At 66.2% G+C, this 14,990-nt stretch overlaps 7 protein-coding genes across 7 annotated transcripts; 4 read left to right on the forward strand and 3 right to left on the reverse strand.

Moving 5' to 3' along the window:
• Positions 1-8: 8 nt before the first annotated feature.
• MICPUN_108488 (predicted protein) lies at positions 9-778 on the reverse strand. The gene has a single exon (XM_002503260.1). It carries the CDS (start codon positions 750-752, stop codon positions 63-65), a length of 690 nt encoding a protein of 229 aa, XP_002503306.1. The 5' UTR covers positions 753-778; the 3' UTR covers positions 9-62.
• A 267-nt stretch (positions 779-1,045) lies between these two features.
• MICPUN_101111 (predicted protein) lies at positions 1,046-2,308 on the forward strand (the record flags this gene model as incomplete). Its single annotated transcript, XM_002502906.1, has 1 exon — positions 1,046-2,308. One exon carries the CDS (start codon positions 1,046-1,048, stop codon positions 2,306-2,308), a length of 1,263 nt encoding a protein of 420 aa, XP_002502952.1.
• Positions 2,309-2,481: 173 nt separating this feature from the next.
• Positions 2,482-3,486, reverse strand: MICPUN_68908 (predicted protein; the record flags this gene model as incomplete). Its single annotated transcript, XM_002503261.1, has 1 exon — positions 2,482-3,486. A coding segment is annotated over one exon (1,005 nt), but the record flags the coding sequence as incomplete, so codon positions are not given.
• Positions 3,487-4,335: 849 nt separating this feature from the next.
• PWD3 (carbohydrate-binding module family 20 protein) lies at positions 4,336-9,213 on the forward strand (the record flags this gene model as incomplete). Its single annotated transcript, XM_002502907.1, has 1 exon — positions 4,336-9,213. One exon carries the CDS (start codon positions 4,336-4,338, stop codon positions 9,211-9,213), a length of 4,878 nt encoding a protein of 1,625 aa, XP_002502953.1.
• Positions 9,214-9,392: 179 nt separating this feature from the next.
• MICPUN_59488 (predicted protein) lies at positions 9,393-9,878 on the reverse strand (the record flags this gene model as incomplete). The annotated part of the gene is made up of 1 exon (XM_002503262.1): positions 9,393-9,878. One exon carries the CDS (start codon positions 9,876-9,878, stop codon positions 9,393-9,395), a length of 486 nt encoding a protein of 161 aa, XP_002503308.1.
• A 405-nt stretch (positions 9,879-10,283) lies between these two features.
• Positions 10,284-11,591, forward strand: MICPUN_82978 (predicted protein; the record flags this gene model as incomplete). Its single annotated transcript, XM_002502908.1, has 1 exon — positions 10,284-11,591. A coding segment is annotated over one exon (1,308 nt), but the record flags the coding sequence as incomplete, so codon positions are not given.
• A 349-nt stretch (positions 11,592-11,940) lies between these two features.
• Positions 11,941-14,631, forward strand: MICPUN_97583 (predicted protein; the record flags this gene model as incomplete). Its single annotated transcript, XM_002502909.1, has 1 exon — positions 11,941-14,631. One exon carries the CDS (start codon positions 11,941-11,943, stop codon positions 14,629-14,631), a length of 2,691 nt encoding a protein of 896 aa, XP_002502955.1.
• Positions 14,632-14,990: the final 359 nt, after the last annotated feature.

Here is a 14,990-nt window from a genome sequence, read left to right on the forward strand (position 1 = left end):
ACGTTTTTAGCAAGGAAAAGATACAAACATTACACATCGCGACGGTCGATATCGACTCAATCTCAGGCGTCCGCCGCTGGCTCGAAGTGGAGGGACACCCCGTTCATGCAGTACCTCAGCCCCGTCCTGTCCCTCGGTCCGTCGTCGAACACGTGGCCCAGGTGACCCTGGCAGTTCGCGCACCGCACCTCCGTCCGCGGGAGGAAGATGATGGAGTAGTCGGGCACCTCCGTCACCGCCGCCGGCGTGATGGGCTCCACGAAGGACGGCCATCCCGTGCCGCTGTCGTACTTGGCGGACGATTTGAACAGCGGGACGCCACATCCGGCGCATGTGAACGTGCCGGTTCGTTTCTCGGTGTTGAGCGGGGAGCTGAACGGACGCTCGGTCGCCTCGTGCCTGAGCACCTCGTACGCGTACGGCTCGTCCCTCAGCTTCGCCTTCCACTCGTCGTCTGACATCTTCACCTTGCCGACGCGGTTCATGATCGCCATCGCCGCGTCGCCCGCGAACTCGTTGGCGTTCGCCTTGTTGGACACCACCAGCGCGGTGGTGGCGGCGGCGAGGTTGATTAGTTTGCGACGGGGCATCTGCGCGGGTCGTCGCTCCCGATCGTCGTCGTTGCCGTCCTCATCGGACGAGCCGGCGCGGCACAGCTGGCGCGCCGCGGCGGTCCTCCGGGCGGTCCTCTTCGTGCCGGGCGCCGCGATCGGCGCGACGTTCACCGGTGCGACACGACCGATGCAGTGCATGATGGCGGTACGGGACGGTAGAGGCGTCGTTGGCGCGCGTCCGTGTGCTGAGCGACGTGGCAAAGATTCGGGATAGAACAGACAGGAGCTCACGGTTCACCGCTTTGATTTATTTGGTCACCGCGCCGAAATATTAGACGTGGGCAATACGGTATCGTGATTGGTCGAGTTTGGCATTAGCGCGGGGGTTGTCCAGACAGGGATCGATCCGTGGCACGCCGAGGTCGCGGAAAGCCGTCAGGTCGTCTCCCCTGGGACAAACTCGGGACAAACTCGCCGCGCCCGTCGCGGCCATGGGTCCCGCCAAGGATCTGGCCAAACCCCTGCTCGATGTCGACGAGCTCCTCGCCGCCAACGCGGCGCGCGTGGAGAAGATCCTGACTTCCCTAAAGAACGGAACCGGGGACGACGCACCCTCGCTCCCTGTCGGGGAAGGTACCCCGTACGACGACATCTGGGCTTTGAGATTCTGCCTGAGCCACGATGAGGACGACGAAGCCTTGGCCACTGCGCGGAAGACGCTGTCATGGAGGAAGGAGCACGCGGAGATGCTGGAGAAGGCGGCCAAGCGGGAGAGGGTAAAGAAGTTTGCATCCATCGAGCGGTTCGTCGCGGCGGACTACCATGGGGAGGATAAGAGGGGAAATCCTGTTTACTGCATACGCGCGGGGATCAGCAACCCGTCCGCGATGATGGACGTGCACACCAAAGACGAGGTCCTCATGTTCATGATGTACAGGAAAGAGATCGGCTTCCTCATCGCCGACGAGCGGACGCGCAGGACGCGAAAGCTTCACAAGCTCATCACCGTGAACGACCTCAATCACGTGTCGCTGATGGCCGGGACTGACAAGAGGTTCCAGAAGGTGCTTGGGGAGTCCTCCAAGATGTCGGAGACGCTGTACCCGCAGCTTCTGGACCGCGCGGTGCTCATCAACGTCCCGTATATCTTCAGCGTGATATGGAGCATGGTCCGCGGCTTGATCAGCGCCAAGACCAAAGCCAAGGTGGCCATCTGCCCGGGCGACACCCTCAAGGGCGACGTCTCCAAGTGCCCCTTCGCCAAACACGTAAAGATGGAGACCATTCCCACGTTCATGGGCGGCACGTGCAGGTGTTCGCCGGGGTGCATATGCGGCGTCCCCAACGATCAGAAGACGATGGTGGCCAAGAAGGACGGCGACGGACTCATCGCGGCGAACGTCGCGGCGCGAGATAAGCTGCTGGCGTACGTGGAGGTCAGCCGCGGGGACAAGGTGGCGTGGCACCTGCAGGTGGAGGAGCAGGGCGTGGAGTTGGACGTGGTGCTGAGGGAGAGGGGGATCAACAGTGGCACGCCCATGACGGTGGTGAAGAGGTTCAAGCACAAGTCCGGGGCTGGGGTCAAGTCGGAGGTGCTGGAGTCCCCCGGTGACGGGACGCTCGTGTTCACGTTCAACAACGAGTACTCGTACTTCAACTCGAAGAACATCAAGTACAAGTGCGAGAACATCACCGCCGTGGCGAAGGAGAACGCGACGGAGGCGGGCGCGGAGGAGGAGGAGGAGGAATCGTGATCAGCTGTCTTCGCCAGCTTTGTCTGTACCGCTTAACCCGCCGTCTTTGCTTAATTTAATTAAAGCATCCACGTGTAATCTTTCGAGTCGTCCCGTCGTCACTTCTGCTCCGCGGCTGCTTCGAGCTTGATCGTGAGGGTCACCTCCTCGACGGCCCGTTCGTCTCCGCCCTCTCCCCTCCTCACCTTCAGCACGACGCTCTCTCCCACCTGGTGCGCTTCCACCGCCGCCACCAGGTCGCCCTCCGTCACCACCCGCCGCCCGTCAGCCTCCACGATGACGTCCCCGGCGACGATCCCGCCGAGACCCCGCCGCGTCGCCAGGAGCCCCGCCTTGGCCGCCTCCCCGCCGCTCGGAACCGCCTGCACCAGCACGCCCTGCGATTTGACCCCGAGCTGCTTACCCACGTTGGGGTCCGCGGCGGTGACGTTCAGGCTCGGCAGTCGCACGCTCCCAAACTCGATGAGCTGCGGCACGACCCTCTGCACCAAGTCGACGGGTATCGCGAACCCGACCCCCGCGCTCGCGCCCGTGCTCGTGAAGATGGCGGTGTTGACCCCAACGAGGCGGCCGCTCGCGTCCAGGAGGGGCCCGCCGCTATTTCCCGGGTTTATCGCCGCGTCAGTCTGGATCCCGCCGCTGATCAAACTGCCCGCCTGGCTCTGGATCGTCCGCCCGAGGCCGGACACGACGCCGGTGGTCAACGTGTGGTCGAATCCGAACGGGTTGCCGATGGCGAACACGGCCTGGCCCACCCTGACGCCGTCGGACTTACCCCGCGCGATTGGCGTGATGTACTCTTTGGGGGCGTTGACCTTGAGGACCGCGAGGTCTTTACTGCGCTCCGCGCCGACGAGCGTCGCCGGGAACGTCTTGGTCCTGCCGTCGGCGCCCTCCAGGGTGACCTTCGCGACCTCGCCCGGGTCTCGGCCCTTTGGGACCTGCGAGAGGATGCTGCCGATGACGTGCCAGTTGGTGACGACGTGACCGTCGGAGTCCCACACGAACCCGGTGCCGTTACCCTCGGGCACGACCGCGCCGGAGGTCATCGCCTTGCCCGAGAGCACGGTGACGTCCACGACGTTGACGACGGAGCGGGTGCAACGCTCGAACAGCGCGACGGTGCCCGACTCGAGCGACGTCAGCGCCTCGGCCGGGGCGATCGGCGGGGTCACCTCCGCGAGGGTGGGCACACCCCCCGCGACGGAGGGACGCGGGGACGACGCGGAAACGAGGGCGGCGATGCCGAGTGCGAGCGCATCGCGGCGGGAGGGGGGAAGGCACAGCCGGTGAAGCGACGGCTCCGACGACGGCTCCGACCCGGCGACGCAAACGCGGATTCGGGAGGAGGCTGAGGATGAGGAGGATGAGGAGGAGGAGGGTGCGCCACCGCGGGCGCGACTCGAGGCGCGAGGCGCGATCGCCGCCGCTCGCGCGCCCGCCATCACCGCGTGGGGTGTCATCGTCGTCTCTATCCGGGTGAGTGGACCGACCCGATGCTGCGGCGAGCGTTCTGGTGGGGTGGGGGTTGTTGCGCGTGAGTCACCGCGATGATGACTGACGTTTTGATAATCGAGCCAAGAAAATCGAGCCAAGAAAATCGACGCTTGGAGCGACCGAAGTTGCGCCATTCGCGATTCAGGATTTTATCCTTTCGACGGTTCCCGAATCGCTTTTTTTTTTCTCCCGCACAGCGCGCCGAGTCACGGCCACGGTTCGTGACTCCAAAAAAAGGAAAAGGCGATGTACGAACGTCGTTGATTGGCCGGCGCTTCGCGATTCTGCCGCGTCGGATCGCAGTTTCATTTCCGTCCGCGAAACGGGAAACACACGGCGGAACACTCACGGTCCGTGGGAAATTGGAGATCTCGACCCGACACCTGTTGGCCGCGCAGGGGGTAAAAAGGGGTTTGGAAACCAACAAAGGCACCCGCGGGTTGCGGTGCGGAAGGGACAACCTAGGGGCACAACCCCTGTCGTACCACCCTTCGCGAGGTCGCGTTCGTGGCGCCGCACGGACGACGACGATGTCGGCGATGCGACCGCTGGTCGCGCCGGGGCACGCCGCGCCCCGCGTGACGCAGCTCGCGCGCCGGCGTCGACCCGCGGGCGCTGCCCGAGGTAACGAAATGCACAGTCAGCTTCCCGTCGGGTCGCGACGCGTGGGGTCGGGGCCGAGGCCCGCGCGGCGGGCGATCGTCGGAACGCACGAGGCGCCGTCTCACGTCGCGAACGTCTCCACCGGGGGCTCGGATTCCGCGTCGCAGCAGCCCGGGGGCGGCGCCGGCGGGTCGGGAGCCGCGCCGAGTGGCACCACGCTGCTGGTCAGCATCCACGGAAAGCTCGACTACGGCCTGCAGATGGGCATATCGGGCGACGCGACGGAGTTTGGCAGCTGGAAACCCGAGAAGGCGTACATCTTGAAGTGGACGGAGGGCGACGTGTGGACCGCGCGGGTCGACATACCCGCGACGGTCAAGGAGGTCAAGTACAAGCTGCTCACCACGTACAAGGGGATGGAGTTTGACTGGGAAGATTTCGGAAACCGAACGCTGGACCTGACGCCCGGCGGGGGCGACGCCATCTGCAGGATATCCGGCGAGTACGGCCAAGCGTTGGACGTACAAATCTCCCCGAGGCCGACGCCCGGACCGCCGACGACGCCCGCCGCGAGCGCGCAGGGGCAGCCGCTCAACGTCAACAACATCACGTCGCAGCCCGCGTCGGTGAACAACCAGTCGTCGTCATCGTCGCCCCCCGGCGCGCACTTTGAGCCCGCGCCGGGCGCGAGGAAGGAGCCGACGCCGGGCACGCCGGGTAAGAGGACGACTCCGGGCGGGATCAGCCTGGATCCCCCCGATTTCTCCAAGGGGAGCTGGCGGTCCTCGTCGAGCGGCGGTTCGAGCGCCGCCAAGGGTTCAAGCGGGCTGGGCGCGTTCTCTCAGTCGTTCAGCGAGCGCGTGGAGCGCGCCAGGGAGGCGGCGCGCGGGGAGAAGACCGCGGCGAAGGCGTCCAAGACGGACGACCTCCCAACGCTGGCGGACAGGTACGCCGAGTGGGACGCGGACCTTCCGTCTGTGACGACTACTCCGCCGACGTCGAGATCGTCGGCGCAATCGGAGCTGAGCATGGCGGCGGAGCAGGCGTCGCAGGGGTTCGCGGCCGCGTTCGGGTTCGAGACGAAGACGGCGGAGCCCGTCCCGGTGAACGCCTACGACAACGCGAACGCCGGTTTGACGCAGGCGATGGCGGCGTACGAGTCTTACGAGGACATCCGAAGGCGCCAATCGAGCCGGAGTCCGTCTTACGACGAGTCGGACGGTGATTCGTATTCCAGCTTCAACGACCGAGTCAGCAAGACCCTGGAGCGGCTCACCGGCTTGGCCAACAGGAAGAGCAACAACGCGGCCGGGAGGGACGAGTCCGACAACGGGTACGGAGCGGCGTACGCGGTCGACTCGTGGCAGAGCGCGCCGCCCTCGTCGAAGAACACCAACGGCTGGTCGTCAAACTCCGGAAGCGAAAGCTCGTCAAACTCCGGAAGCTCCTTCTCGGCGACCGACGGAACTAACGGGTGGTCGTCTTCGTCGTACGAACCGTCGGCGCCGCCGCCGAGCAAGGCGGCGACGGCGGCGGATGATTACCAACCCGCGTACACGGTGCCCGACGGACGGGGGGGGGAATCGGTGAGCAGCGGCTCGAGCGGGTCATCGTACGGCTCGGGATCGTCGTCGTACGGCTCGGGGATCTCGTACAACGGCGGATCGCAGGGCGGGTCGGAGAGCGGGCGGTCGTCCAGCGACTGGTACACCGAGCCGGCGACGGACGGGTACAACGGGTACGGCGGCCAGTCCGCACAGAACGGTTACCAGTCCGCGCAGAACGGTTACCAGTCCGCGCAGAACGGTTACGGCGGCCAGTCCGCGCAGTCCGCCGCTGCGGCGCCTCGGGTTGATTCGTACGCCTCCAGGGCGTACGAGTACGAGCCCCCGAGGCTGAGTAACTCGGTTCATTTGCTGCCCGACGGCGCGTGCCGAGACCTCGCCGTGGCCGACGACGCCGCGTCCACCTGGCTCGAGAAACTGGAGATCGTCTCCGGGATGATCGGCACCGGCAACGAGGTCACCGTGGATAAGATCGCCGCGTGCTGCATCTACGTCAGGTGGCTCGGCAACTGCGACGTGGACTGCGGCGAGGACGACGGGCGGCGGGGTCCCGCCGCCGCCTGCGGCGTTGCGCGGGATATCTTCGTCAATCTGGAGACCACCGCCGGCGAGCTGTACAAGCGAGGGACCCGGGTCGGGGAGGTGGAGCGCGCGCTGATGCGGCAGATTCAACCTTGGCTCCCGAGCTTCGCGGACGAGTTCGAACGCGGCGGCGCTCCGATGGCTCGCATCCGCGGCATCACGTCCATGCCCGAGGTTCCCCAGCCGCTCCGCGAGGAGATTTCCAAATCCATCGAGAACAAGCTCGCGAGGAACGCCGGACCGGTGGCGTTGTTCGCCACGGAGGCCATGCTCAAGACCATCAAAGAAGATGCCTACCCCGGTCAGTACCCTCAGAGATTCGTGGACGAGTTTGTCGCGTTCACGCAGGAGCTCAAGCGGTACTTCAACTGCGCCGGCGCGCTCGACAGGCTCTACGCCATGGAGGCGCTGGACGACGACCAGAAGCTCATGGTCGACGAGTTACGGGACGCCATGTCGCAGCTGACGCGCAGCGCGAGCGCCACGACGACCGCGGGGAGCGGGCTGACCACCCCCGAGGGCGCGGCGGTGTTGAGGGCGCTTCGAGCCACCACGGCGGTTCGCGGCTATTTCACGTCGCTGCTCTCCACCGCGCTTCGCGAGTCGACGTCCGGCGAGGCGGCCATGACGCAGCGGCAGCAGTGGAGGATGGCGGAGGTGTCCCTCGAGGAGCTCGGGTTCGTGCTCCTGACCAGGACGCTCTTCTGCGCCGGGTTCGTCGGCGACGACGACGAGGGTAAGGGTGAGTTTGAGCAGTCGCTCTCGTACGACCCCTCGGTTTGGACCGCGGCGTGTAACTGCGTGTCGCAGGGCCTCAGGCACGTGGCCCTGTCCATGTGGCGGCCGATGGAGTGCCACGCGGTGGCCAGGGAGCTCGAGGCGTGGTGCGCGAAGGGGGACGCGAACGGGCAGGGGCCGATCGGGACCCCCGAGGCGGCGCTCCGAATGCGAGCCACGCTGGAGCGAGCGCTGCGGCTGCTCCAGGCGCACACGGAGGCGGTGACGAAGGCGTACGGTGAATCCCCCGCGCTGCTCGGCACCGCGCTCAACGTCCCGAGCTACGTGAGCGACGCCTTTGCCGACACCGCCATCCGCGGCGGAGTGCCTTTCCAGCTGTCCAGGCTGGTCGATCCCATGCGCAGGGCGGCTTCCGTCGCGGCGGGTCTCGGGGAGGGTTCCAAAAAGTCAATCGTCCTCGGCAAGGGCGTGGGCCGCCTGGTCGAGTGCGACGTGCTGGAGCCCGGCGCGTGCGGCACCGAAGCCGACGGCCCGGTCATCGCGTTCGTCTGGAACGTCGACGGGAGCGAGGAGGTGACGTGCGCGGGGCGACACGTGCGTGGGATCATCGCCGCGAGGGCGTTGAACCCGACTTCGCACCTCGCCGTGCGCGCGAGGCAGGAGGGCGTGCCTCTCACCGCCACGCCATCCGCGAAGGGCGCCGAGAACGCGGCGAGGGCGGCGCGCGAGTTGATGGGCGACTGGGTGCAACTCACGGTGAACGACGGCGGCGTGCTCCTCGGGCGGGCGTCCGCGCAGGAGCGCGACGAGGCGAGGTATAATGTGCGGGGGCCCAATGGTCCGAAGCCGCACGCCAGCTGTGCGACGCTCAACCCGCGACTCATCTCCAACGGCGTCGAGTGCGTCCGACTCGCCGAGGCGGTCGCCGAGCGCGCGGGGCGTAAAGCGGCGACGTGCGGTGACCTCACCCGCATCGCCGCGCGCCCGGGCAGCGGCTTCACGGCTCTAGACGGCGTCGTGGTGCCGTTCGGCGCGATGGAGTCGAGGCTTCGCGAACGCGGCCGGTGGTCCGCGTACCAAAACGCAATCGCCGCGGTGGACGACGCGACCCGCCGAGGGTCCCCGCCGGACATCGAGCGCGCCTGCGACGCCGTGCGTGAGCTCGTTACAAACGCCGGGTGCTCGCTCGAGCTCGCCGCGACGATATGCGCGGGTTTCTTCGAGTCCGGCAAGTTCGGCACCGGGCTCCTCGCCGTTCGAGCGTCGGCCAACGTCGACGACCCGGCGCAGATGAGCGGGTGCAGCGGGCACTTAAGCGTCGTGGGAGTCCAGGCCAACAGCTGCGCGGCGGTCGCCGAGGCTGTCGCCGCGGTGTGGGCGTCGCTGTTCACCCCGGAGGCTGTGCAAACTCGCGCGGCGGCTGGCGTCGCCGCGTCGGCTGACGCGCACATGGCGGTCATCGTGCAGGAGATGGCGCCGGCGGCGACGTCTTTCGTCCTGCACACCGGGGGCCGGATCGAGTCGGTAAAGTCGTTGAACCCCGGCGCCCTGCCGGACCCGCGGCTGGAGGTCGAGCTCGCGGTGGGTCTCGGCGAGGCGCTCGCCAGGTCCGGAAGCGGATCGCGGGGCGACCCGTGGAGGGTGGAGGTTGACCTCGCCACCGGCGACGCGACGACGACGGCGTTCGGCGGCGTCGGCATGGCCCGCGTGTACCAGCCGCATCTCGGCCTGAGGGACGAGGCTGTGGACTACAGCAAGCAGGAGCTCAGTTTGGACGCCGGGGCGCGGGAGAGGCTGTGCAGGCGTCTGGCGGCGGTCGGTGCGGCGCTGGAGGCTGAGTTTGGGGGACCGCAAAACGTGGAGGGGTGCCTCGTGGGCGACGACGTGTACGTGTTCCAGTCGAGGCCCCAGCCGCTGTGATGGATGTTGCGGGTTTTCATCGGGGCGGGGCGGGGGGCGAGGGTCCTAGAGGGGAGGAGGCTATTCTTTTACACCGGGGCTTTGACGCCGTTACATATGTGCTGAGTGTGAGTGACATTAAACTCGAGGTTGGCGGGCACGGGCAGGCGAGAATACAGTATGGGGCGGATGGGAGGGGTCTAGTTTTTGAGCTTGAGGAGCTCGAAGCACGCGAGGAACTCGTCTCCGAAGATGACCTCGGATCCCTCCTTGAGCTCGTAGGCTATCCCGGCCTGGAGCTCCTCGCCCTCGATGAAGGTCCCGTTCGTGGACGACAGATCGGTGACCATCACCGCGTCGTCGCTCACCTCCAGCATGGCGTGCGCGCCGGACACCGTCGGGACGGCGATCTCGAGCGAGACGCTCTCCGACGCCTGGCGCCCAACCACCACGCGCGGGCCCTTCAGCTCGAAATCGCCCGGGATCTCCACGTCCTCGCCCAGGTGCTCGATCGTCTTCGGGCCGCAGTTCTTGAGCAGCCAGCGCGCGGCGAACACGCGCAGAGACTCGCCACGCGGCTGACGGACGACAGCCGACGGCGAGCGTCGAGCCGCGCTCGAGTTTCCGATCGAGACGCCGCGGAGGCGCGCCTTGGCGGACAGGCGCGTGGATGCGATCGAGCACATCGCGAGCATCGTGCACGTGCGAAATCGCGCGCGCGGTTGCGTTGTGGACCAGACGGGGAGGGAAGGGGAGCAAGGGGGAGTCCCGATCGCTGTTGTTGGTTTTCCCGCCCACAGCGTCCGTGTCAAAATTTTCGACGGGGGCGATTGGCACGCGACCGAGGGTGACACCGGCACTCCACACACCCCAGGCCATAGGGCGCGGCCCAGAGAGCCGTGAGACGCGGGCGACCACCGAGCGCGCGGGTGAGCCGCGAGGTGTCGCCGGCATGGCGTACGACGAGCGCGCGGGCGCGATCGAGGTGAGACCCGCGCGTCCCCAGCTTCCGCCGAGCCTGGATCCACCAGGCGGAGACGGCACCCCAGCCCTAACGCCCCGTTCGCATCCTCGCAAACCGCCCGCAGGACGACTGGAGCGACGCGCCGCTCTTCGAGAAGAACTTCTACCTCGAGCATCCCGCCGTCGCGTCGCGTTCGGAGAAAGACGTCGACGCCTTCCGCGCGGCGCGCGGCATGCGGGTCACCGGTCGCGATCCCCCAAAACCCGCCAGCACCTTCGAGGAATCGTCCCTGCCCGCGTACTGCGTCGACGAGCTCGCGAAGTGCGGGTTCCCCTCGCCGACGCCCGTGCAGTCCCAGACGTGGCCCGCGGCGCTGTCCGGCCGCGACGTCATATCCATCGCGGAGACGGGCAGCGGCAAGACCCTCGCGTTCTTGCTGCCCGCGGTGGTTCACATCAACGCGCAGCCTTACCTGGAGCGAGGGGACGGCCCCATCGTGCTCATCCTCGCGCCCACCAGGGAGCTCGCGGTGCAGATCCAGGAGCAGGCGGCGACGTTTGGCAAGTCGTCCAAGATCAAGAGCGCGTGCATCTACGGCGGCGCGCCGCGTAACGCGCAGATCGCCGCGCTGAGAGAGGGCGTCGAGTTGTGCGTCGCCACACCCGGTCGGCTCCTCGACCTTCTCAACGCCAAGGCGACCAACCTGCGTCGCGTGACCTACTTCGTGCTGGACGAGGCGGACCGCATGCTAGACCTGGGGTTCGAGCCGCAGATCCGAAGGGTGGAGCGGCTCACGAGGCCGGACCGACAGACGCTACTCTTCACCGCGACGTGGCCCGCGGAGGTCGCCGCCGCCGCGGGCGACTTTACCAACGACGTCGTGACGGTTCGCATCGGCGGCGAGGCGTTACGGGCGTCGGATAACGTCTCACAGATCGTCGAGGTGGTGGACGAGGACGACAAGCACGCGAAACTGGTGGGGTGGCTGGAGCGGGCGCTCGGCGAAGCCGACGCGGGGGGTTGGACGCCGAGGGTCATCGTCTTCCTGTCGAGCAAAGCTCGGGTGGACTCCGCGACCAGACGGCTGCGGCACGAGGGCTTCCCCGCGCTGTCCATACACGGCGATAAGACGCAGGAGGAACGAGAGTGGGTGTTGGGGGAGTTCAGGGCTGGTAAATCGCCCGTGATGCTCGCCACGGACGTCGCCGCGCGAGGCCTCGACGTGAAGGACGTGAGTTTGGTGATCAACTACGACTTCCCGGCGAAGATGGAGGATTACGTGCACCGGATCGGGCGGACGGGGCGCGCGGGGGCGAAGGGGGCGGCGAGGAGCATGTTCGCGGCCGGGGACGCGAGACACGCGAGGAGCCTGTGCGGTTTGCTGCAGACCGCGGGGCAACCGGTTCCCAGGGAGTTGGTGCAGTTCCTCACCTGACGTGTTGATTTTAATTCACAAAGGCAATCAGCACTCGAATCGCACGGCGTTTCAGTCAGACTTCGGCGGGGCGTTCCCGTGGCGACACGTCATCGCCAACTGTGCTTTATCGGCACCGCGAGCGTTCCGATCTTCGCGTCGTCTCGTGACTCGCACAACCGACCGAGCGGCCCAGCAGCCGTCTTCGTTCGCCACCGACACGATGAGCATGCCTCAGGTGATGTCCCGCGTCGCCCGCGCGGGCCTCGCGACCAACGCCCTGGCTCGCGCCGCGTCCAAGGCGGCCCATCACGCCAAGCCATCCTTCGGGTTCGCGGCGTCCCGTAGCGTCGCGCGCCCGACCCGCGCGATGGCCTCTTCCGCCGCCACCGCCGAGAAGGTCGCCGAGGCTCCCAAGCCCATCTACCTCAAGGACTACACAGCCCCGGACTACAGGTTCGCCAAGGTGGTCCTCGATTTCGAGCTCGGCGAGGAGGTCACCGTCGTGGGAAACACCATCTCGGTCGAGCCCACGTTCGCGGCGGGCGGAGACCCGCGGCCGCTGTTCCTCAACGGGGATCCGACCGTGGAGCTCGCCGGCGTGGAAGTCAACGGTACCGCTCTCGACGCGTCCGCGTACGTCCTCACCAAAAAGGGGCTCACCATCACTGCGCCGCCCGCCGCACCCTTCGAGCTCAAGATCACCACCAAGATCAAGCCCCAGGAGAACACCGAGCTGGAGGGACTCTACAAGTCCTCCGGCAACTTCTGCACGCAGTGCGAGGCGGAGGGATTCCGCCGGATCACGTTCTACCAGGACAGGCCCGACGTCATGTCCGAGTTCACCACCAGGATCACCGCGGACAAGGCCAAGTACCCCGTGCTCCTCTCCAACGGCAACCTGGTAGACTCCGGCGACCTCGACGGCGGCAAGCACTTCACCGTCTGGGAGGACCCCTTCCCAAAGCCCGCCTACCTCTTCGCCTTGGTCGCCGGTGACCTGGGCATGATCGAGGATAAGTTCACCACCAAGTCCGGGCGCGAGGTTGCGCTTCGCATCTACGTCGAGGAGCACAACCTCGATAAAGCGGACTGGGCCATGGTGTCTCTCATTAAGAGCATGAAGTGGGATGAAGACGTGTTCGGACTGGAGTACGACCTGGACCTGTTCAACATCGTCGCCGTGGACGACTTCAACATGGGCGCGATGGAAAACAAGTCGCTGAACATCTTCAACAGCAGGCTGGTGCTGGCGACTCCGCAGACGGCGACGGACATGGACTACAGCGCGATCGAGGGGGTCGTCGCTCACGAGTACTTTCACAACTGGACCGGCAACCGCGTCACCTGCCGCGACTGGTTCCAGCTGTCCCTGAAGGAGGGCCTGACCGTGTACCGCGACCAGGAATTCAGCGCAGACATGAACAGCCGCGGCGTGAAGCGCATCGGCGACGTTGCCAGGCTCCGCATGGCGCAGTTTCCCCAGGACGCCGGGCCGATGGCGCACCCCATCCGACCGGAATCCTACATCAAGATGGATAACTTCTACACCGTCACGGTGTACGAAAAGGGAGCCGAGGTCGTCCGCATGTACGAGACCCTGCTCGGTAAGGACGGATTCAGGAAGGGAATGGACCTCTACTTCGAGAGGCACGACGGACAGGCGGTCACCTGCGACGATTTCCTCGCCGCGATGGCCGACGCTAACGGCGCCGACCTGACAGCCTTCAAGCCCTGGTACTCCCAGGCTGGCACGCCCAAGCTCGACGTGACCACCGAGTACGACGCGGCGGCCAAAACGTTCACCATGACCTGCACGCAGTCCACGCCGACGACCCCGGGTCAGAGCGACAAGAAGCCGGTGCTCATGCCCATCGCGGTCGGCCTCCTCGCGAGCGACGGGAGCGACATGGAGCTCACCCTCGAGGGCGAAGCCGGGGCAGCCGGCGAGACCACCAAGGTTCTCAGGTTCTCCGAGGCGTCTCAAACTTTCGTGTTCACCGACGTCGCGGAAAAGCCGGTGCCGTCGATCCTCCGCAACTTCAGCGCGCCCGTCAGGCTCAGCACCGACCTCACCCAGGAGGATCTCATCTTCCTCATGGCCAACGACTCGGATCAGTTCAACCGCTGGGAAGCCGGCCAGACCCTCACCCGCGCGCTCCTCCTCGACCTCGTGGAAAAGGCGGGTAAGGGCGAGGAGCTCGTCATGGACCAGGCGATCGTCGACGCCATGCGCAACATCGTCAATCTCGCCAAGGAGAAGGGCGCCGACAAGGCGTTCATCGCGCGCGCCATGGCTCTGCCCTCGGAAGGGGAGCTCTCCGAGATGGTCGTCCCCGCCGACCCCGACGTCATCCACGCGGCTCGCGATTTCGTCGTCAAGACCCTCGCCAAGGAGCTCAAGGAGGAGCTCCTGTGGACGATGAGGGACAACACGTCGGAAAAGTACGAGCGCGACGGCGAGTCCCGCGCGGCGAGGACCCTCAAGAACACGTGCCTCGCGCTCCTCTCCTACCTGGAGGACCCGGAGATTGACGCCGAGGCGTTTCGCAGGTTCAAGACGGCCGATAACATGACCGATCAGATAAGCGCGCTGAGCGCGCTGAGCGGTCGCGCCGACTGCGTGGAGCGCGAGGAGGCGATCGACGCGTTCTACGAGCAGTGGAAACACGACCCGCTCATCATGAACAAGTGGCTCGGACTCCAGGCGGGCGCTTCGCTCCCAAACAACGTGGAGAACGTCAAGCGACTGGTGGATCACCCGGCGTTCGACATCAAAAACCCCAACAAGGTGTACTCGCTCGTCGGCGGGTTCGTCGGAGGCACGCCCATTAACTTTCACGCCGCGGACGGCAGCGGATACGAGTTCCTGGGCGACATCGTGCTCAAGATTGACAAGCTCAACGGCGGCGTCGCGGCGAGGATGGTGGGCGGTTTCACCCGCTGGCGCAAGTACGACGAGAAGAGGCAGGAGATGATGAAGGCGCAGCTGGAGAGGATCGTGAAGACGGAGGGGCTCAGCGAGAACGTGTTCGAGATTGTGAGCAAGTCCCTGGAGTGAGCGCGGGCGTGTCTTAGCGTCGGAGAGTAGAGCCGGTGACTGCTTGTTGTGAAATATTGCTGGCATTTCGTCAAACCTCGAGCATGCTGTGTCACGTTTTCGGTTTCGCAACACAAATAACGAACTTTTCGGCGGCGCGAGCGGTCGGGGGGGTCATTTCAGCTGCGCGGGTCAGCGAAGGCCGTATTACCGGGCGGCTTTGACGATACCAGGAGGTGCACAGCTCAACGCGAGCTCGTAGAGGGGGCGGGGGACAGGTCTGTCTATGGTCGGAGGGCGCTGAGTCACTGTTGCGAGGGGGACCAACAAAAAATCCGGAAATCTCGGAAGGATGGCGACGAAGGAGAGGTCGGTGGCCA

This window comes from Micromonas commoda, chromosome 6 (genome assembly GCF_000090985.2).
Source record: "Micromonas commoda chromosome 6, complete sequence".
NCBI classification, from domain to species: Eukaryota; Viridiplantae; Chlorophyta; class Mamiellophyceae; order Mamiellales; family Mamiellaceae; genus Micromonas; species Micromonas commoda.

Coding starts and splice junctions, on each gene's coding strand:
- MICPUN_108488 (XM_002503260.1), bottom strand. CDS start 752: ATGCACTGCATCGGTCGTGTCGCACCGGTGAACGTCGCGCCGATCGCG.